Genomic DNA, 21,468 nt, shown 5'->3' on the forward strand with positions numbered 1-21,468 from the left:
ATTCAACAGGAAAGTGTGATTATTGTCAGGAAACAGAGACCGTGGAGCATGTATTGCTACAGTGTGGGCAGCCCACGGGAGGCCAGTATGAAAAATGTATGCACTCACTAACTGTAAGTCGCTCTGGATAAGAGCGTCTGCTAAATGACTAAAATGTAAATGAAAGAGAGAGGATGAGATCTAGTATGAGGGCGAAGGGGATACAGGAAATTAGTTTAAAGAGTATATTGAGTAGAACGTCATTAGATATAGTCTCAAATATGTTGTTATCTTTTTTAAGAACAACGGGGGTGGCAGGTAGGATTTAGTTTCGCCCTGTCTCAGGCCAACACTCCAGTACAGTAGGTGGCGGTAATGCACCATAACGTTGGATGCCAACCGCGGATAAACCCCACTGAAGAAGAAGAAGACGCAGCAGAAGCTAGCTAGTTAGCGTAGCTGCTACAGAAACAAAACCCCGGACCACGTAGCAAAAACAACTTCTCATGTTACTTTACACATCTCTTATACTGTTGAAATTGTATAAATTTATCTCCAAGGGAAGAGTTTGTGGTCGAGATGGGAGTACCGAAATTCTACCGATGGATTTCAGAGCGATACCCTTGCCTGAGTGAAGTTGTCAAGGAACATCAGGTATGATATCGAAATTCTACTTTGCTAGTTAATACTGTTGCAGTTAGCTAGCAAGCGAAATATAGCAGGCCTATAACGGTTTCATCTCCACGTATTGCTGTTTCCACTCTGCTGCACTCGCTACTGATATGATTACTATGGTAATAAATAACTCAACATGTTATTGTACAGATAAACATAGCTACAGCTAGCAACCAAATTTACTAGCTAATTTCTTGTTTCACTCCATTTCTCTCTAGGTAAATTAGGCAGCTAGTTTAAGTTACTACTACCAGCTCCATTTAGATTATCATAACATATAACGTTAGCCTACAGTGTTTGAATAAGGCCTATGTTAGCTAGTTATACTTAGTTAAGTTAGTCAAGTAGCTAAATAGAACATTAACAAATAACAAATATTACAGTCGTCGACCTGATGCAACACTACCGAGATCACTGCCAGTTTAGCAGAAATGTATCGCCAGCGGTGGTGGGAAAAGTACGAATTATATTGATAGGTGCGTGAATTTGACTATATTGATGTCCTGCCTGAGCATTCGAAATTGCAACGAGTCCTTTTGGTTGTCAGGAAAATGTATGGGAGTAAAAAAATACATTTTCTTTAGGAATGTAGTGGAGTAAAAGTTGTCAAAAATATAAATAGTAAAGTACACATTTAAGTAGTACTTTAAAATATTTGTACTTTACATCACTGATCGCCAGGTATGCAATATGCATTAGGGTGTGGAATATTGACCTCAGGCCACAGTCGACTCTGTGACCCTCTGCCCTGAGTCATGCCGTGGTTTAGCTACATGCGTGTTAACTCTGCATGTGCATGTTTCCTAAATAATAATCCACATCTTCCTACAGTTTCCAATTAATCCCATTAGTTCATTTTTATCCTCAACTCATAAATACACTTCCTCCATTATTCAAGGATTGATGCGATTATCCACTTGCTATAGCTAGATGGTAGATAGACAGACTACTCCAACATTCCCCTTTCCCCCTCTCCTCCAGATTCCGGAGTTTGACAACCTCTACCTGGATATGAATGGCATCATCCACCAGTGCTCCCACCCAAACGATGAGGATGTCCACTTCCGTATCTCGGAGGAGAAGATCTTTGCAGACATCTTCCACTACCTGGAGGTGCTGTTCAGGATCATCAAGCCCAGGAAGGTGTTCTTCATGGCCGTGGACGGGGTGGCTCCTCGGGCCAAGATGAACCAGCAGAGAGGCAGGAGATTCAGGTAATGATCATGATGATATTAACTTAATTTGTACTTTATGTGCTGTATCTGTGATAGAGTGACATAGTGATGGACCACACATCGTCATTACTCAACTAATCAATCACTTATATGTGTCTTGTTAAGGTCGGCCAAAGAAGCAGAGGACAAGATAAAGAAGGCCCTGGAGAAAGGAGAGGTCCTACCCTCTGAGGCCCGCTTTGACTCCAACTGCATCACACCAGGTATGTAGCCTACTACAAAATCCATCCACTTCTCCACCCATCTATCTGTCAGCTCATACCCTCATCCAAATCCTAGGTTTTAGGATGTAGTTGTCATGAATGAAGGTGTTAGTATTCATTAGGGCACACCATAGCAAAACGTTTTCTAACAGAAAAGGAAATTTAGCTTTTCTTATTTTCTTACTATTTCTTAAGTTCAGGTTTTAGTCTGTTTTCTTCCATTTCGTGCCTGATGAATACGACCCATCATGTCTCTCCTGTAGGGACGGACTTCATGGCCAGGCTACAGGAGCAGCTCAAGTACTTTGTCAACAGTAAACTGTCCACAGACAATGCCTGGCAAGGAGTCAACGTCTACCTTTCTGGACACGAGGTGAGGGCTGGGGACACTGTGTGTGTGTCTGTCATTGTGTGTGTGTTTCCATTGCACATTTCCCAGATTTCCCCACAAATGTTTCATAATGTGTGTGTGTGTGTGTGTGTGTGTGTGACTTTACATGTGTTTGCCTCTGTGACTGACTGTAACTAGGGTTGTGGCTGTCATTACATTTTGGCATTTGGTTGTCATGCAAAAGGCTGCCTGTCTAACGGTAATTGACCGTTAATTAACATGAACACGTTTAGCATCTTCAGGCCTCCACACATACGCCTTTGGAACATCTACATTAAAAAAAAGTATAATAAATCAATTGAAAATACACCACAATAAATCCATTATTTATTTATAAAGAAACACTATGATATGAAGAAAATATATTTCAGAAGAATAGAATATGAGTTGGCCTACTGGATGTTATGTGGCTATGCGCCATGCTGTAGGCCTGTTCATTTAGCAGACAAGATATGCTTATACAGTGCATTCGTAAAAAGTATTCAGACCCCTTGAATTTTCCACGTTTTGTTATGTTACAGCCTTATTCTAAAATGTATTAAATAGTGACAAAGCCAAAAGTTTTTTGGGAATTTTTGCAAATGTATAGAATAAGAAAACCCGGAAATATCACATTTACATAAATATTCAGACCGTTTACTCAGTACTTTGTTGAAGCACCTTTGGCAGCGATTACAGCCTCAAGTCTTCTTGGGTATGAGGCTACAAGCTTGGCACACTTGTATTTGGGGAGTTTCTCCCATTCTTCTCTGCAGATCCTCTCAAGCTCTGTCAGGTTGGATGGGGAGCGTCACTGCACGGCTATTTTCAGGTCTCCAGAGATGTTAGATCGGGTTTAAGTCCGGCCTCTGGCTGGGCCACTCAAGGACATTCAGAGACTTGTCCCGAAGCCACTCCTGCGTTGTCTTGGCTGTGTGCTTAGGGTCGTTGTCCTGTTGGAATGTGAACCTTTGCCCCAGCCTGAGATCCTGAGCGCTCTGGAGCAGGTTTTCATCAAGGATCTCTCTGTACTTTGCTCCGTTCATCTTTCCCTCGATCCTGACTAGTCTCCCAGTCCCTGCCGCTGAAAAACATCCCCACAGCATGATGCTGCCACCACCATGCTTCACTGTAGGGATGGTGCCAGTTTTCTTCCAGATGTGACGCTTGGCATTAAGGCCAAAGAGTTCAATCTAGGTTTCATCAGACCAGAGAATCTTGTTTCTCATGGTCTGAGAGTCTTTAGGTGCCTTTTGGCAAACTCCAAGCGGGCTGTCATGTGCCTTTTACTGAGGAGTGGCTTCCGTCTGGCCACTCTACCATAAAGGCAAGATTGGTGGAGTGCTGCAGAGATGCTTGTCCTTATGGAAGATTCTCCCATCTCCACAGAGGAACTCTAAAGCTCTGTCAGAGTGACCACCGGGTTCTTGGTCACCTCCCTGACCAAGGCCCTTCTCCCCCAATTGCTCAGTTTGGCCGGGCGGCCAGCTCTAGGAAGTGTCTTGTTGGTTCCAATCTTCTTCCATTTAAGAATGATGGAGGCCACTGTTCTTTGGTGTCCTTCAAAGCTGAAGACATTTTTTTGGTACCTTCCCCAGATCTGTGCCTCGACACAATCCTGTCTCGGAGCTCTACGGACAATTCCTTCGACCTCATGGCTTGGTGTTTGCTCTGACATGCACTAACTGTGGGACCTTTATATAGACTGGTGTGTGCCTTTCCAAATCATGTGCAATCAATTGAATTTACAACAGGTGTTTCTACAACTTGATTGGAGTCCATCTCAAGGATGATCAATGGAAACAGGATGCACCTGAGCTCATTTTCAAGTCTCATAACAAAGGGTCTGAATACTTATGTAAAAAGGTATTTCTGTTTTGTATATTTTATATATTTGCAAAAGTTTCTAAAAACCAGTTTTTGCTTTGTCTTTATGGGGTATTGTGTAGATTGATGAGGAAAAATATGAATTTAATCAATTTTAGAATAAGGTTGTAACGGAACAAAATTTTGAAAAAGTCAAGGGGTCTGAATACTTTCCGAATGCACTGTATACTACTGGTCAAAAGTTTTAGAACACCTACTAATTCAAGGGTTTTTCTTTATTTTTGCTATTTTCTACATTGTAGAATAATAGTGAAGACATCAAAACGATGAAATAACACATGAAATCATGTAGTAACCAAAAAAGTGTTAAACAAATCAAAATATATTTTATATTTGAGATTCTTCAAATAGCCACCCTTTGCCTTGATGACAGCTTTGCACACTCTTAGGAGATGGAAATGAGATATTCTGTAACTAAAGGTAATGTGTCAGCCTATTAATTATGAAAATACAAAACATTCCCTATTACTATGCTATTGAAAATAAAATACAAATTCACTATAATTGTAGGCTAACTCTGAATTTGTTAAAAACATTTCTGCCTTCTTCAATATGCGGATAGGCTATGTATTGCAGGGTTCCCCAACTGGTGGCTTTATTTGGCCCCCCGAGTTTTCTGTTGAATTTTTGTTGATGATCCCTGATGTATTGTATAACGGCACAATCATTATTTTTATTCAGGGTTTTTTTGGGCCACGGGCTCATATATAGGCCTATGCGAATGCATATACAGTGGGGGAAAAAAGTATTTAGTCAGCCACCAATTGTGCAAGTTCTCCCACTTAAAAATATGAGAGAGGCCTGTAATTTTCATCATAGGTACACGTCAACTATGACAGAGAAAATGAGGGAAAAAAATCCAGAAAATCACATTGTAGGATTTTTTATGATTTTATTTGCAAATTATGGTGGAAAATAAGTATTTGGTCAATAACAAAAGTTTCTCAATACTTTGTTATATACCCTTTGTTGGCAATGACACAGGTCAAACGTTTTCTGTAAGTCTTCACAAGGTTTTCACACACTGTTGCTGGTATTTTGGCCCATTCCTCCATGCAGATCTCCTCTAGAGCAGTGATGTTTTGGGGCTGTCGCTGGGCAATACGGACTTTCAACTCCCGCCAAAGATTTTCTATGGGGTTGAGATCTGGAGACTGGCTAGGCCACTCCAGGACCTTGAAATGCTTCTTACGAAGCCACTCCTTCGTTGCCCGGGCGGTGTGTTTGGGATCATTGTCATGCTGAAAGACCCAGCCACGTTTCATCTTCAATGCCCTTGCTGATGGAAGGAGGTTTTCACTCAAAATCTCATGATACATGGCCCCATTCATTCTTTCCTTTACACGGATCAGTCGTCCTGGTCCCTTTGCAGAAAAACAGCCCCAAAGCATGATGTTTCCACCCCCATGCTTCACAGTAGGTATGGTGTTCTTTGGATGCAACTCAGCATTCTTTGTCCTCCAAACACGACAAGTTGAGTTTTTACCAAAAAATTATATTTTGGTTTCATCTGACATTCTCCCAATCCTCTTCTGGATCATCCAAATGCACTCTAGCAAACTTCAGACGGGCCTGGACATGTACTGGCTTAAGCAGGGGGACACGTCTGGTACTGCAGGATTTGAGTCCCTGGCAGCGTAGTGTGTTACTGATGGTAGGCTTTGTTACTTTGGTCCCAGCTCTCTGCAGGTCATTCACTAGGTCCCCCCGTGTGGTTCTGGGATTTTTGCTCACCGTTCTTGTGATCATTTTGACCCCACAGGGTGAGATCTTGCGTGGAGCCCCAGATCGAGGGAGATTATCAGTGGTCTTGTATGTCTTCCATTTCCTAATAATTGCTCCCACAGTTGATTTCTTCAAACCAAGCTGCTTACCTATTGCAGATTCAGTCTTCCCAGCCTGGTGCAGGTCTACAATTTTGTTTCTGGTGTCCTTTGACAGCTCTTTGGTCTTGGCCATAGTGGAGTTTGGAGTGTGACTGTTTGAGGTTGTGAACAGGTGTCTTTTATACTGATAACAAGTTCAAACAGGTGCCATTAATACAGGTAACGAGTGGAGGACAGAGGAGCCTGTTAAAGAAGAAGTTACAGGTCTGTGAGAGCCAGAAATCTTGCTTGTTTGTAGGTGACCAAATACTTATTTTCCACCATAATTTGCAAATAAATTCATTAAAAATCCTACAATGTGATTTTCTGGATTTTTTTTTCTCATTTTGTCTGTCATAGTTGACGTGTACCTATGATGAAAATTACAGGCCTCTCTCATCTTTTTAAGTGGGAGAACTTGCACAATTGGTGGCTGACTAAATACTTTTTTTCCCCACTGTATCTCTAAAATGCATATGGGTGTTTTGAATTAAGCCTACAATTTCTAAGGTGATGATAACTCTGAATTTGTTTAATTTATGCGAGACCAATTATGTACCAAGATACCTTAAATCTGTTTAAAAAAAATGCTTTTCTGCCTTTAATATGCGGATACGCTATGTATTGCAGGGTTTCCCAACTGGTGGCTTTATTTGGCCCCCCAAATTTTCTGTTGAATTTTAGTTGTTGGACATAAAAAAACTGTAAAAACACCAGGAAATCGTCTCCAAGTGATTTTAATTTGGGAAATCTGGGCGGCAGGTAGCCTAGCGGTTAAGAGCGCTGGGCCAGTAACCGCTGGGCTAGTAACTGAAAGGTTGCTGGTTCGAATTCCCGAGTCGACTAGGTGAAAAATCTGTCTGTGCCCTGGAGCAAGGCACTTAACCCTAATTGCTCCTGTAAGTCGCTGTGGATAAGAGCGTCTGCTGAATGACTAAAATATAAATGTAAAATGTATTTTCACGCATAATAGAGAGACACGTGATCATATACAAATGTTAGCAAGGTTTGAAATGATTGTTTTAGTCAAATATTATATCTGTTTGGGCTTCTTGCGGTCAATTTGCAATCTACAAATAATTTGTAATTATGTTCTGGCCCCCCCCAACGATCCGCTCAAGAAGAAATCGGCCCGCGGCTGAATGTAGTTGATGATCCCTGATGTATTGTATAACGGCACAATCATTATTTTAATTCAGGGGTTTTTTCGGGCACAGGCTCATATATAGGCCTATGCGAATGCATATATCTCTAATATGCATATGGGTGTTTTGAATTAATCATCACCTTTAGAAGGCTTTTGAAACAACATCCATAATGACCATGTTTTCCACTCACTTTCAACCTGTTGTTGAACTTCTTTCTTGAAATTGATCAATCACAGTGAGGTGAGTTTTAAAAGCACATACTGCCGGTGTCGCGGTAATACGGCCACCGCAACAGCCCTAACTGTAACGCTGTTTCCCTCTCAGACGCCGGGAGAAGGAGAGCACAAGATCATGGAGTTTATCCGCTCTGAAAACGCCAAGCCAGGACACAACCCAAACACTCGCCACTGTCTCTATGGCCTGGACGCTGACCTGGTGGGTGGCCCGTGTGTGTGTGTGTGTGAGAGAGAGAACGAGAGATGGCCCAGATGTGTATCAGGGAGGGTTCGTGATATGTATTATGTGTGTACGATAGCAGATGTGTACGTCTCTGGTAATTTCTGTGTCAGAATTTTACAGTTGTTCTCTTACTAGTTAGACTAACTCAGGTATGCTGTGATATAAGGGCTGTTGTGTTAACTATAATATCTCTCACTCCTCTCCTACAGATGATGTTAGGTCTGACCAGCCATGAGCCACACTTCTCCCTACTTAGAGAAGAGGTCCGCTTTGGAGGGAAGAAAAACCAGAAGAGGTGTGTGTGTGTGTTTGTAAGACAGAGTAATAAGTAGGGAAGGGCACTTATTCGAATATCTGAACGGAAGTTAGTATTCGATTACTTGTGTGTTCATTTTTGGAGGAAAAAATTGTAGGCAATTAAAAAAGCTTTGTCTATATTAAATGAAATTACATTGTGACATTGATACATACAGGGATATACCATTACATTTTACATTCTTAAAAGCAATCATTTGAATGTAGTTTTTATGACGGTGCATTGCGCTAGCGCATGTAGCCCTAACAATGCTATGCTATTTTCTCCACTTCAAATAGCAATTACAGGCACGCATATAACGGAGGTTCCACAAGACCTGACACAGATCAATGCAAATGCAAAACACTCACCAGAAAGATACTCAGTTCTATCAGGGCGAAAATCAGACTTCTCTTTCACTGTTGCTGTTAGCCAGAAACTACAAAGAATAGCAGCATGTCCGGTGTTGTGGTAGCTTACTTCTGCCCTCATAATTTTCATCTTCGGATTGTTCAGGATTTGTAAAATTATATAATTATGCATATGTTTTTATAGAATTGACTATCCGGATAACTGCAAAAATGTCATCATATTATTCTAATAGTGAAATATACTGAACAGAAATATAAATGCAACATGCAACAATTTCAACGATTTTACTGCGTTACAGTTCATATAAGGAAATCAGTCAATTGAAATAAATTCATTAGGTCCTAATCATGAGCAAGATGGCACCAATAGACATGTCCACCTTGTTTAAGGCTCCTAAGCAACTTTGCGGTATTTTTTGTTTGTCATTTCTCACGTTCTGTATTTCTTAATTCCATTCTTTTACTTTTTACATTTGTGTGTATTGTTGTGTATTGTTAGATATTACTGCACTGTTGGAGCAAGGATCACAAGCATTTCGCTACACCCGCAATAACATATGCTAAACATGTGTATGCGACCAATAAAATTTGAGTTAATCTATGTATTTCACATGACTGGGCAGGGGTGCAGCCATGGGTGGGCCTGGGAGGGCATAGGCCCACCCACTGGGGAGCCAGGCCCAACCAATCAGAATGAGTTTTTCACCACAAAAGGGCTTTATTACAGACAGAAATACTCCTCAGTTTCATCAGCTGTCCGGGTTGCTGGTCTCAGACGATCCCCAGGTAAAGAAGCCGGATGTGTAGGTCCTGGGCTGGCATGGTTACACCTGGTCTGCGGTTGTGAGGCCGGTTGGATGTACTGCCAAATTCTTTAAAACGACATTGAAGGCGGCTTATGGTAGACACATTTTCTGGCAACAGTTCTGGTGGACATTCCTGCAGTCAGCATGCCAATTGCATGCTCCCTCAAAACATGAGACATCTGTGGCATTGTGTTGTGTGACAAAACTGCACATTTTCGAGTGGCCTTTTATTGTCCCCAGCACAAGGTGAACCTGTGTAATGATCATGCTGTTTAATCAGTTTCTTGATATGCCACACCTGTGGATGGATTATATTGGCAAAGGAGAAATGCTCACTAACAGGGATGTAATCAAATGTGTGCACAACATTTTAGAGAAATAAGCTTTTGTGCTTATGGAAAATTTCTGGGATCTTTATTTCAGCTCATGAAACATGGGACCAACACTTTACATGTTGCGTTTTATATTTTTGTTCAGTATAATTTCAAATACCCATCCCTAGTAATAAGTATGTATTCCCCTCCTGCAGAATAACTGCTCCAGAGGAGACAACCTTCCACCTACTCCACCTGTCACTATTTAGGGAGTACATAGACTACGAGTTCTCTGAAGTTAAGGTAAGACACATTCACACAAAATAAAATCTTGCTGGAGTGTGACCAATACAGTAGATGCAACATAAACACCCCTTTAAGTGATGAATACACACTATCAGTTGTCTATGAATGGTTTGAATAAGAATAAGATCATATGATTAGTTGTTCCTTACAGTAAGATCTCATCCTGTTGGTTGTTTCTCAATAATATCTCTTTCGATTGGTTGTTTGACAGAATAAGATCTCATTTGAGTACGACCTGGAGCGAATCATAGATGACTGGATCCTGATGGGCTTTCTTGTTGGAAATGACTTCATCCCTCATCTTCCTCATCTTCACATCAACCACGACGCCCTGCCTCTCCTCTACCGCACTTACATCAGTGTGCTGCCAACACTAGGAGGTGAGAACACACGGACAAGCTCACAAATTAGGGCTGACCCCATTTAGTCGACTGGTCTATTGTTTGTTCAATAGGCTGTTGGTCGACCAAGATTTTTTTTAGTCGAGCAGTTGCAAATATATATTTTTTATGGCACGCGAGACACCTGTCTGATTCGCGCCTGTCTCAGTGGACTAATCCATTGCGGAGGCAGCGGGGATGCCACAGTCTAAGAAGAAGGGTAGTGTGATGCACAACAGACATCTCTCTCCAGAATGTGCTCTCTCCTGCCAAGCATGGTGGTGGTGTGATGGTTTGGGGATGCTTTGCTGCCTCAGGACCTGGATGACTTGCCTTAATAGAAGGAACCATGAATTCTGCTCTGTATCAGAGAATTCTACAGGAGAATGTCAGACCATCCGTCTGTGAGCTGAAGCTGAAGCGCAGCTGGGTCATGCAGCAAGACAAGGATCCAAAACACACAATCAAGTCTACATGAAAATTGCTAAAAAGCAACAAATTGGAAATGTTGGAATGGCCTAGTCAAAGTCCAGACCTAATCCCAATTGAGATGTTGTGGCAGGACATGAAACGAGCAGTTCATGCTTGAAAACCCACACGTCACTGAGTTAAAGCAGTTCTGCATGGAAGAGTGGGCCAAAATTCCTCCACAGCGACGTGAGAGACTGATCAACAACTACAGGAATCATTTGGTTGGAGTCATTGCAGCTAAAGGTGGCACAACCAGTTATTGAGTGTAAGGGCGCAATTACTTTTTCACACAGGGAAATTGGGTGTTGCATAACTTTGTTTATGAAATACATATGTAATTGTTGTTATTTGTTCACTTATTTTTACATTTTAGTCATTTAGCAGACGCTCTTATCCAGAGCGACTTACTGGAGCAATTAGGGTTAAGTGCCTTGCTCAAGGGCACATCGACAGATTTCTCACCTAGTCGGCTCGGGGATTAGAACCAGCAACCTTTCGGTTACTGGCACTATGCTCTTAACCACTTATGTTCCCTTTATCTAATATTAGGTTTTGGTTGAAGATCTGATAACATTCAGGATCACAAATATGCAAAAGTAGAGAAAATTAGAAAGGGGGCAAATACTTTTTCATAGCACTGTATATCACCAGTAGTACAGCAAATGTAGGCCTATAAATGTGCCCATTTGGGGATTTGATAGTATTTCTGATTTTCTTAACTCACCACCACTAATGAGCTGTGGAGCTTCTCAAAGTAATTTTTTCTTCACCTCAAACAACAAGTAGTCTGTTTTTACATCCATTGAGAATGACAATAGTTCCTGTATGTATTTGAAAAATCTTTCCAGCTCTCTCCCTTTCGATAACCACTCAGTGTGAAAGGGAAAAATGTCATGCTCTGATCCAGTTGAAACGTCATAAAATAGGCCTACCTGATTACTTCTTATCCCTTGCACATGGCCTACAGCTGTGTGTGTCCTGAGGGCCCAGAATATTTGTTGTTTTAAGTTTGCTAGCACGAGCTTCGGGCAGGACCCAGTTGATAGTTGATACAATGTTTCAAGTTCATTGCAGACAGGTCATGTGTAGCCAATGTGAATTTAAAGGATATTAATTTTATCAGGATATTTTCTACCTGCAGGCTGCAATGTTATTTTTTTTTGGCTTTATATAGGCTATTTTTACATAGCTGGCAATAGAAGTTACTTTTAGATTTGTGTCATTTTCATTTAGATAGAATTTCGATTAACCACATGACAATGATTTTGAGATAGGAAGACATTATTCTAAATGAAATTAAACTGTTCCACGAAATATGCATATGAAAACCATAACTGGCATGCAGATCGGTAGAAATTGTAAGATAAATTGAGTTATACTGTCTAACATTTTACTAATAATATGGTGAGTAATAAGTAATAAACTTTGTTGTCTTTTCTCATCATCAGGATACCTGAATGAGAATGGCCACCTGAACCTGGGTAACTTTGAGAAGTACCTGGAGAAACTGTCAGAGGTAAGCGAGACCAGTAAACATCCACTATCAGTGGAATGATTTAATTACCATGAATTTCTGATTGTGATACAAGTCGCTGTGAGTCTCACGCTCTCTTTCTTTCTCACACTTGTTTCGCAATCTCTCTCTACCCTTTCTGTCTGTATTTTCTCTCTTCCTCTCCCCCAGTTTGACAGGGAGCATTTCAATGAGGTGTTTGTGGATCTGAAGTGGTTTGAGAGTAAGGTGGGGAACAAGTATTTGAACGAGGCAGCGGGACTGGCAGCAGAGGAGGCTCACTGGAAGGATTCCAGGAAGAAAGACCTGGTGAGACATGACCACACACACACACACACATTCTACAAATACAGATGTGTGTATGAAGATCTTGCTGACCTGTGTGTGTGTTTGTGTGTGTGTGCAGAAAGACTCTCTGTGTCTGGCTGCTCTGGATGAGGGCAAGGACAGAGCCCCCAGCAGAGGTTTTGAGGAGGATGGGGAGGAAGAAGACATGTTTGAAGCAGAGTTCCGACAGTACAAACGCACCTACTACATGACCAAGATGGGAGTGGAGGTAGTCTCCGAGTGAGTTGTATACCAAACCTTCTCCCAACATTTCCCCAACATTCTCTAAGTATTTTCCTACGACCTCTAACGGTCTTGAAATGCTCTTACAAAAGTTTCTTGCCCCCAAACTGGGCTGAACTTTAATTATTTTTCTAGTTTTATAAGAAAAGACCATGGCGTTGTAGAGCCGTGACTAGGGATGTTACGTTGACTATATTACTGCCTCACCGGCAGACACGAGTCATGACCGCAGTCAAATTCCATGTGACCGTTAAGACACGTTAACTAGGCTTCTCAAAAACTGTGCTCTGATGCTGCTGATGGTCATTAGCAAAGATTATCAGTAGCCTACCAAACTTGCTAACGGCCAGTCACTAATGGTCGGTACTCAGCGCTCTATTGTCCCTCTAATCACTCTGACATCAATGCAAATGTAATCGAAAATGAAATCAAACACTTAATAAGAGGCCTTGCATTCAGAGTTTGAGAGGTATAGGATCACCTGTTGGGCAGCGAGAGCCAGCTCCTCATAGCTGGTTGATGCATGGAATGAAATACGTTTTCCTGTTGCGCAACATTTCTATAAGCTATGCTATTGCGTGAGAAAAAGATGAGGGTCCTATTCAGCTTTCTATAGGCTTACTATATTTATTTCCTATATTAAGCACATTGCTTCGCTTTACAACCGGAGTAGCCTACCTGGCTGGCATGAAAAGGAACCACGGGAAAAGCGTCATCCATTTGCTATTCAAGTGCATACGGATTACGTCTTTTTTTTTTTTACCCTGCCCCTGTTCTGACAGGGGCATGGGAATGGCCCATTCTATATCAAAACTAATTTCATACATATATTATTTAGTATATGTAAAGATTACATTGAGAGAATATTATCACTTGTGAATGATGCCCAGCGTGTGCAGTCTAAGGCAAGAAACAGTCGCATGCATCATGTAGCCTAGCCCATAGGCCTATATGTTTTCATAATGTTTGTGGAACACGGTTGGAGAGCCCATAGCCTACAGAGCTTAGTGAAACGTCTTCTTATAAGCCCAGTCATTGCGCAATCGCGTGTGAAAACAGAGTTTTGACTGGCCACTATTTAAAAGCGGATCCCAGCTTTCTCGTGCAGGTATATTTATTGCTAAATTCTTAAAAATGAAGCACATTAATCCGCTTTACAAATGGTGTAGCCTACCTGGCATATTAAAAACTTAACCGCATGTAACCTCCATTCGCTATTCGAGTGCAGGCTATGGATGACGTTTTATTTTTGGGTAAAGAAAAAATAATTCCACACATACACTATATATACAGAAGTATGTGGACACCCCTTCAAATTAGTGGATTCTGCTATTTCAGCCAAACCCATTGCTGACGAGTGTATAAAATCGAGCACACAGCCATGCAGTCTCCATAGATAAGCATTGCAGTGACTTTCAAAGTGGCACCGTCATAGGATGCCACCTTTCCAACAAGTCAGTTCGTCAAATTTCTGCCCTGCTAGAGCTGCCCCGGTCAACTGTAAGTGCTGTTGCGTGAACTGGAAACTTCTAGGAGCAACAACGGCTCAGCCACGAAGTGGTAGGCCACACAAGCTCACAGAACGGGACCGCCGAGTGCTGAAGTGCGTAGTGCATTAAAATTGTCTGTCCTCGGTTGCAACACTCACTACCGAGTTCCAAACTGCCTCTGGAAGGAACGTCAGTACAAGAACTGTTTGTCGGGAGCTTAATGAAATGGGTTTCCATGGCCGAGCAGCCGCACGCAAGCCTAAGATCACCATGCGCAATGCCAAGCGTCGGCTGGAGTGGTGTAAAGCTTGAAGCCATTGGACTCTGGAGCAGTGAAAACGTGTTCTCGAGTGATGAATCACGCACCATCTGGCAGTCCGACGGACTAATGTGGGTTTGGCGGATGCCAGGAGAATTCTACCTGCCCCAATGCAAAGTGGCAACTGTAAAGTTTGGTGGTGGAGGAATAATGGTCTGGGGCTGTTTTTCATAGTTTGGGCTAGGCCCCTTAGTTCCAGGGAAGGGAAATCTTGATGTTACAGCATACAATGACATTCTGGACGATTCTGTGCTTCTAACTTTGTGGCAACAGTTTGGGGAAGGCCCTTTCTTGTTTCAGCATGACAATCCCCCCGTGCACAAAGCGAGGTCCATACGGAAATGGTTTGTCGAGATCAGTGCGGAAGAACTTGACTGGCCTACACAGAGCCCTGACCTCAACCCCATCGAACACCTTTGGGATGTGTTGGAACACTGACTGTGAGCCAGGCCTAATCGGCCAACATCAGTGCCAGACCTCACTAATGCTTTTGTGGCTGAATGGATTCAAGTCCCCGTGAATGACCTGCAGAGAGCTGGGACCAAAGTAACAAAGCCTACCATCAGTAACACACTACGCCGCCAGGGACTCAAATCCTACAGTGCCAGACGTGTCCCCCTGCTTAAGCCAGTACATGTCCAGGCCCGTCTGAAGTTTGCTAGAGTGCATTTGGATGATCCAGAAGAGGATTGGGAGAATGTCATATGGTCAGATGAAACCAAAATATAACTTTTTGGTAAAAACTCAACTCGTCGTGTTTGGAGGACAAAGAATGCTGAGTTGCATCCAAAGAACACCATACCTACTGTGAAGCATGGGGGTGGAAACATCATGCTTTGGGGCTGTTTTTCTGCAAAGGGACCAGGACGACTGATCCGTGTAAAGGAAAGAATGAATGGGGCCATGTATCGTGAGATTTTGAGTGAAAACCTCCTTCCATCAGCAAGGGCATTGAAGATGAAACGTGGCTGGGTGATTCAGCATGACAATGATCCCAAACACACCGCCCGGGCAACGAAGGAGTGGCTTCGTAAGAAGCATTTCAAGGTCCTGGAGTGGCCTAGCCAGTCTCCAGATCTCAACCCCATAGAAAATCTTTGGAGGGAGTTGAAAGTCCGTGTTGCCCAGCGACAGCCCCAAAACATCACTGCTCTAGGGGAGATCTGCATGGAGGAATGGGCCAAAATACCAGCAACGGTGTGTGAAAACCTTGTGAAGACTTACAGAAAACGTTTGACCTGTGTCATTGCCAACAAAGGGTATATAACAAAGTATTGAGAAACTTTTGTTATTGACCAAATACTTATTTTCCACCATAATTTGCAAAGAAATTCATTAAAAATCCTACAATGTGATTCTCTGGAGAAAAAAAATCTAATTTTGTCTGTCATAGTTGACGTGTACCTAAGATGAAAATAACAGGCCTCTCTCATCTTTTTAAGTGGGAGAACTTGCACAATTGGTGGCTGACTAAATACTTTTTTTCCCCACTGTATACAGTGAGGGGAAAAAAGTATTTGATCCCCTGCTGATTTTGTACGTTTGCCCACTGACAAAGCAATGATCAGTCTATAATTTTAATGGTAGGTTTATTTGAACAGTGAGAGACAGAATAACAACAACAAAATCCAGAAAAACGCATGTCAAAAATGTTATAAATTGATTTGCATTTTAATGGGGGAAATAAATATTTGACCCCTCTGCAAAACATGACTTAGTACTTGGTGGCAAAACCCTTTTTTTCCCTCACTGTATGAGGACCTGTTTCTTTGTTAAACGCTCAACACAGAATAGTAGGGTGACCACATGTCCCGGATTGTGTGGGACAATCCCGTATTTTGGCCCTTTGTCCCGCAACCAAACACTCATGTCCCGCATTTTATCAAACAATTCTAACACAACTAATTTACAAAAAAGTCAGGCATTCCAACTTGTCTCTTTTGCAGCAAAGAGGCAAAGCGAGAGGTTTCCCTCGCCAAAATCTGTCCAAAATAAACCCAATGCATTTCTATGGGTTTATTTTGGACCTTTTCGCCTGCCTTCCCGCCTTTGGGACTACGACTCCCATTGTTAGTGCAGAGACATGCGCGTCTCATCATTATATACAGATCTCTGTTTGCAGTCACGTTGCTCTTTTGACAAGATGTATATAATAAGGATGTGGTACTGGGGATGTTAAACACTTCTCCAATCGTTGTTGAGATCTGATATTCTGCGCAGCAGAAGGCGATACGTAGGCCAATGTCATATCATCAACCAATCACATTTGAAAAATCCTTTCGGTCTAAATTCCAGCTAAACTTGGAGAAGACAGTTAAAAAGGCATGCTTCTGACGAAGAGCTACAAAAGGAAATAGCCGTATTAGACTGAAAATATACGGTGATTTTGTCAAACTTGTAAGCTCTCCATGCTCAATAGTTGCTCATTTAACATATTTGCTACTACGTCACTCAATCCGGTTTTCAGTCTCCCTTCCTAACTGTTTTACATTCCCTGAGACTAACCAGAAATGTTTCCTTGGCCAAGTATTCCTAGATTTTCATAAAACAGACACACATTTGGTCTCGTTTCTGCAGCGGGAGTTTTTGTGTGACCTGCCTAAAATAAGTAATGGATTTATTGTGATGGTGTAGGTTATATTAAATGGATTTATTAGACTTTTTAAAATGTAGGTGTTCCAGAGGTCCGCGTCAGTGGCTTGTAGGCTGTGCATGGACGCCGGAGATGCTAAACAAACATGTTTGTTAGTTAACGGTCAGTTACCGTGAGACTGGAAGTTATTTGCATGACAATCACTGGCTGACAAAATGTAATGACTGCCACAGCCCTAGCCGTGACAATCTTTTAAAGTTTTTTTTAAATGATTGTTCTCAGTGATTTTCTAGCCAACCAGGCGTTGTGCTATGTGGAGGGAATCCAGTGGATCCTGCATTACTACTACCATGGAGTCCAGTCCTGGAGCTGGTGAGTCTCTCTCTCTCTCTCTCTCTCTCTCTCTCTCTCTCTCTCTCTCTCTCTCTCTCTCTCTCTCTCTCTCTCTCTCTCTCTCTCTCTCTCTCTCTCTCTCTCTCTCTCTCTCTCTCTCTCTCTCTCTCTCTCTCTCTCTCTCTCTCGCTCTCGCTCTCGCTCTCTCTGTGTCTCTCTCCTGGCTCTCACTCTCTCTCTCCGTCAGTCTTCTCTCTTCTGGCTCGCGCTCTGTCTCTCGCGCTCTCTTTGTGTCTCTCTCTCGCGCTCTCTTTGTGTCTCTCTCTCGCGCTCTCTTTGTGTCTCTCTCTCTCTCTCTCTCTCTCTCTCTCTGTCGCTCGCTGTCTCTGCGTGTGTGTACTAATACCTCCCTCTGTCCTAGGTATTACCCGCATCACTATGCCCCCTTCCTGTCAGATGTGCGGAACATAGCCCATCTGAAGTTGACCTTTGACATGGGCAAGCCCTTCATGCCTTTCCAGCAGCTGCTGGGAGTCCTGCCTTCCGCCAGCAAAGACTTGCTGCCCCAGAGCTACAGGGTAACAGACAGACAGACACGCACGCATAGCAGCATTGTGGGGACCTATGACACACAAACACACTTTCCCATAACACACACACACACAGTTCTGATACCTGTGTTTTATTCTTTGCGCAGCACCTGATGACATCAGAGAATTCTAGCATCATTGAGTATTACCCTCTGGACTTCAAGACGGACCTTAACGGAAAACAACAGGAGTGGGAGGCAGTGGTGCTCATCCCCTTCATCGATGAGGTACGTAGACACACACACACACACAAATAAAAGTAAATGACATACTTCATACGTGTCTTTGTCTTATGTTGCTTATTTATTTGCGTGTTTCCTTTCCAGAGATGTTTGCTTGCTGCGATGGAGCCTTATAACGATCACATGACCAAGGCTGAGAAGGCCCGTAACCGCCACACACAGTGTGCTGTGTACAGCTATGACACTGAGCTAGACTACCCCTACACCTCCACCCTGCCTGAACTGTTCCCCAACATCATGCACTGCCACGTCAGGTGAGACACACACACATACACACACACTGAACACACTCACAGATATACACACACACACACACACACCTGACGCTAACATACAGTGATGTGATTGGTGTTTTCCAGGGTGACACCAGTTCCCATGGACACGTGGCACGTGTCGTTGAGCCACGTGGGGCGCAGCATCAACAGCAGCCAGCTCTACTTCTGTGGCTTCCCCACCTTAAAGCACATCAGACACAAGGTACCACAGACAGACAGACAGACAGACTACAATTCGCTACAGTAAAAGCTAGGCTAGTTTGATGATATTTCTCTGACAAGTTGCAAAGTGTGTCGTGTTTCTGGTGCATGTATTTCATGAAACTCGTTCTCTACAATACCTTGCTACAACAAGTGACTACTTTGTTTGAAAGTTTCATCACGTCTTTGTAAAGAGGCATCTTATTGATCTGAATGCCCGGTCTTCAGTCAGCTGTTCTACAACACTCTAAAATGGGTTAGTTTTGTCTCGTCTTATGTTAGCTATTGTATCTGAACCGGGCCTTAGCATTCACATTCCAGCTCAGGTTTCATCCATGTTATGAAGGTGGATATTGATTGTGCACCCGCCGCTTACTCGATACCCGGGCTTGTAACTGCGCGTTCATGTCGGAAGTGGCTAGTCGAACGACGAGCTCTTCGTTGAGACAATGCTCCAACATCTATCCCTGGACGATTCACTGCCACATCAAAATGAAACAAAGTTATCCTGCATAATGATGATCCACACTTCTTTGACAATATATATATAATAAATTATCAACCCTGCAAGCAATACCAGACTCTATTATTATGATGGGAGATTATAATACTGTTTTAAATAGCTCAATGGACCGTAAATGAAATCACACTACAAACTATCACCCTCATGCTCTTAAGGAAATCGTGAATGTCATGGATACATTAGAACTAGTAGATATATGGAGGCTTAAATATCCTGATCTAGTGAGATATACATGGCAGAGACTTAATCAAGCTAGTCGTCTTGACTTCTTTCTTATGTCATTCTCGTTGGCACCAAAAGTTTAAAAAGTGTTGATAGGGGACAGAATGCGGTCGGACCATCATATAATTGGCATATGCATTACTCTTACTGAATTTCCACGTGGGCGAGGATATTGGAAATTGAATCAAAGCCTATTGGATGATAACTTGTTTTTAACTAGGACCGAGGAATTTTTATAACTGTTTTTTTCCGACATAACATAGGTACAGCAAATCCCCTTATTGTATGGGACACTTTTAAATGTGCCTTTAGAGGCCATGCAATTCAGTACTCATCTCAAAAACAAAAGCAATTTAGGTCAAAACAGTCCATAATAACAAAGGAAATAGAAGGTCTAACAGAACAGATAGATAGCAATAAAAACTGTAACATAGAGGCTCAGAATAAATTAGAGGAAAAACAAAAAGAAATGGAGAAACTTATTCAAGAAAGATCAAGTGTAATATATTATTTTAAAAAGCAAACTGGATGGAATATGTGGGAAAATGCACCAAATATTTTTTTTTCTCTTCAACATAGAAATGCTACCAAAAATAATTTACTGAAACTGGTTACAAATGACGGAGTCACCCATGAGGAAACAAAGTATTTTAAGCATATGTTTTCGTTTCAGTCGCCTCCATCTCTTCTAACTGAAGCTAATTGTCAAGATTTTTTTTCTATTGATAATGTCAAATTAACAACCATACAGAAAGACTCATGTGAAGGTGAAATTACAGAGGAGGAACTTCTGGATGCAATTAAAGACTAAGTCTGGGAAAACTCCAGGGTTGGATGGCATACCAGTCGAGGTATACCAAACCTTTATTAATATACTCAGAGGACCGTTATTAGCATGTTTTAACCACTCCTATGTAAATGGTAGATTATCAGACACTCAAGAAGGTCTGACTTCATTATTACTGAAACAGGATACAAGTGGAAAATATAAAGATCCAGTCCATTAAAAAAATTGAAGGCCCCTTACGCTAGAATTAAAAAGGTATTGTCTAATCAGACAGGTTTTTTACATGGACGATACATTGGAGATAATATAAGGCAAGTACTGGAAACAATAGAACACTATGAAAAATCTGGGAAACCAGGCCTGCTATTCATAGCAGACTTTGAAAAGGCATTTGATAAATTACGACTGGGGTTTATATATAAATGCCTGGAGCATTTCAATTTTGGAGAATCTCTTTATAAAATGGGTTAAAATCATGTATAGTAACCCTAGGTGTAAAATAGTAAATAATGGCTATTTCTCAGAAAGTTATAAACTGTCAAGAGGAGTGAAACAAAGTTGTCCACTATTGGCAAATCTATTTATTATGGCCATCGAAATGTTAGCTATTAAAATCAGATCCAACAATAATATCAAGGGATTAGAAATCCAGGGCTTAAAAACAAAGGTGTCATTGTACGCTGATGATTCATGTTTTCTTTTAAATCCACAACTTGAATCCCTCCACAGCCTCATAGAGGATCTAGATACATTTTCTAACCTTTCTGGATTACAACCAAATTATGATAAATGTACTATATTACGTATTGGATCACAAAAAAATAAAAATGTTACATTACCATGTATTTTACCAATAAAATGGTCTGATGGTTATGTGGATATACTCGGAATACATATCCCAAATGAAATAAATACATTTTAATAGAAAGTTAGCCAAAATAGATAAGATCTTGCTACCATGGAAAGGTAAATACCTGTCAATTTGTGGAAAAATCACCCTGATTAACTCTTTAGTATTATCCCAGCTTACCTATTTGCTTATGGTC

The 21,468-nt window shown here is 41.7% G+C and overlaps 1 protein-coding gene across 4 annotated transcripts in view; it reads left to right on the plus strand.

The window, feature by feature from the left end:
• Positions 1 to 411: 411 nt before the first annotated feature.
• Positions 412 to 21,468, plus strand: part of LOC311146693 (5'-3' exoribonuclease 1-like) — a 40,019-nt gene continuing 18,962 nt past the window's right edge. For all 4 annotated transcript variants that reach the window (XM_084183236.1, XM_084183238.1, XM_084183237.1 and 1 more), the window contains exons 1-16: positions 412 to 633; positions 1,636 to 1,868; positions 1,995 to 2,092; positions 2,356 to 2,465; positions 7,687 to 7,797; positions 8,031 to 8,116; positions 9,823 to 9,910; positions 10,125 to 10,293; positions 12,213 to 12,280; positions 12,449 to 12,586; positions 12,684 to 12,844; positions 17,532 to 17,621; positions 18,004 to 18,160; positions 18,280 to 18,399; positions 18,499 to 18,668; positions 18,774 to 18,891. In XM_084183236.1, coding sequence (XP_084039362.1) covers positions 559 to 633; positions 1,636 to 1,868; positions 1,995 to 2,092; positions 2,356 to 2,465; positions 7,687 to 7,797; positions 8,031 to 8,116; positions 9,823 to 9,910; positions 10,125 to 10,293; positions 12,213 to 12,280; positions 12,449 to 12,586; positions 12,684 to 12,844; positions 17,532 to 17,621; positions 18,004 to 18,160; positions 18,280 to 18,399; positions 18,499 to 18,668; positions 18,774 to 18,891 — 1,992 coding nt within the window. In that variant the 5' untranslated portion in view covers positions 412 to 558. The remainder of the gene's footprint in view (positions 634 to 1,635; positions 1,869 to 1,994; positions 2,093 to 2,355; positions 2,466 to 7,686; positions 7,798 to 8,030; positions 8,117 to 9,822; positions 9,911 to 10,124; positions 10,294 to 12,212; positions 12,281 to 12,448; positions 12,587 to 12,683; positions 12,845 to 17,531; positions 17,622 to 18,003; positions 18,161 to 18,279; positions 18,400 to 18,498; positions 18,669 to 18,773; positions 18,892 to 21,468) is intronic.

The sequence above is a fragment of the Coregonus lavaretus genome, assembly GCF_964263955.1.
Source record: "Coregonus lavaretus genome assembly, chromosome: 19".
NCBI lineage: Eukaryota > Metazoa > Chordata > Actinopteri > Salmoniformes > Salmonidae > Coregonus > Coregonus lavaretus.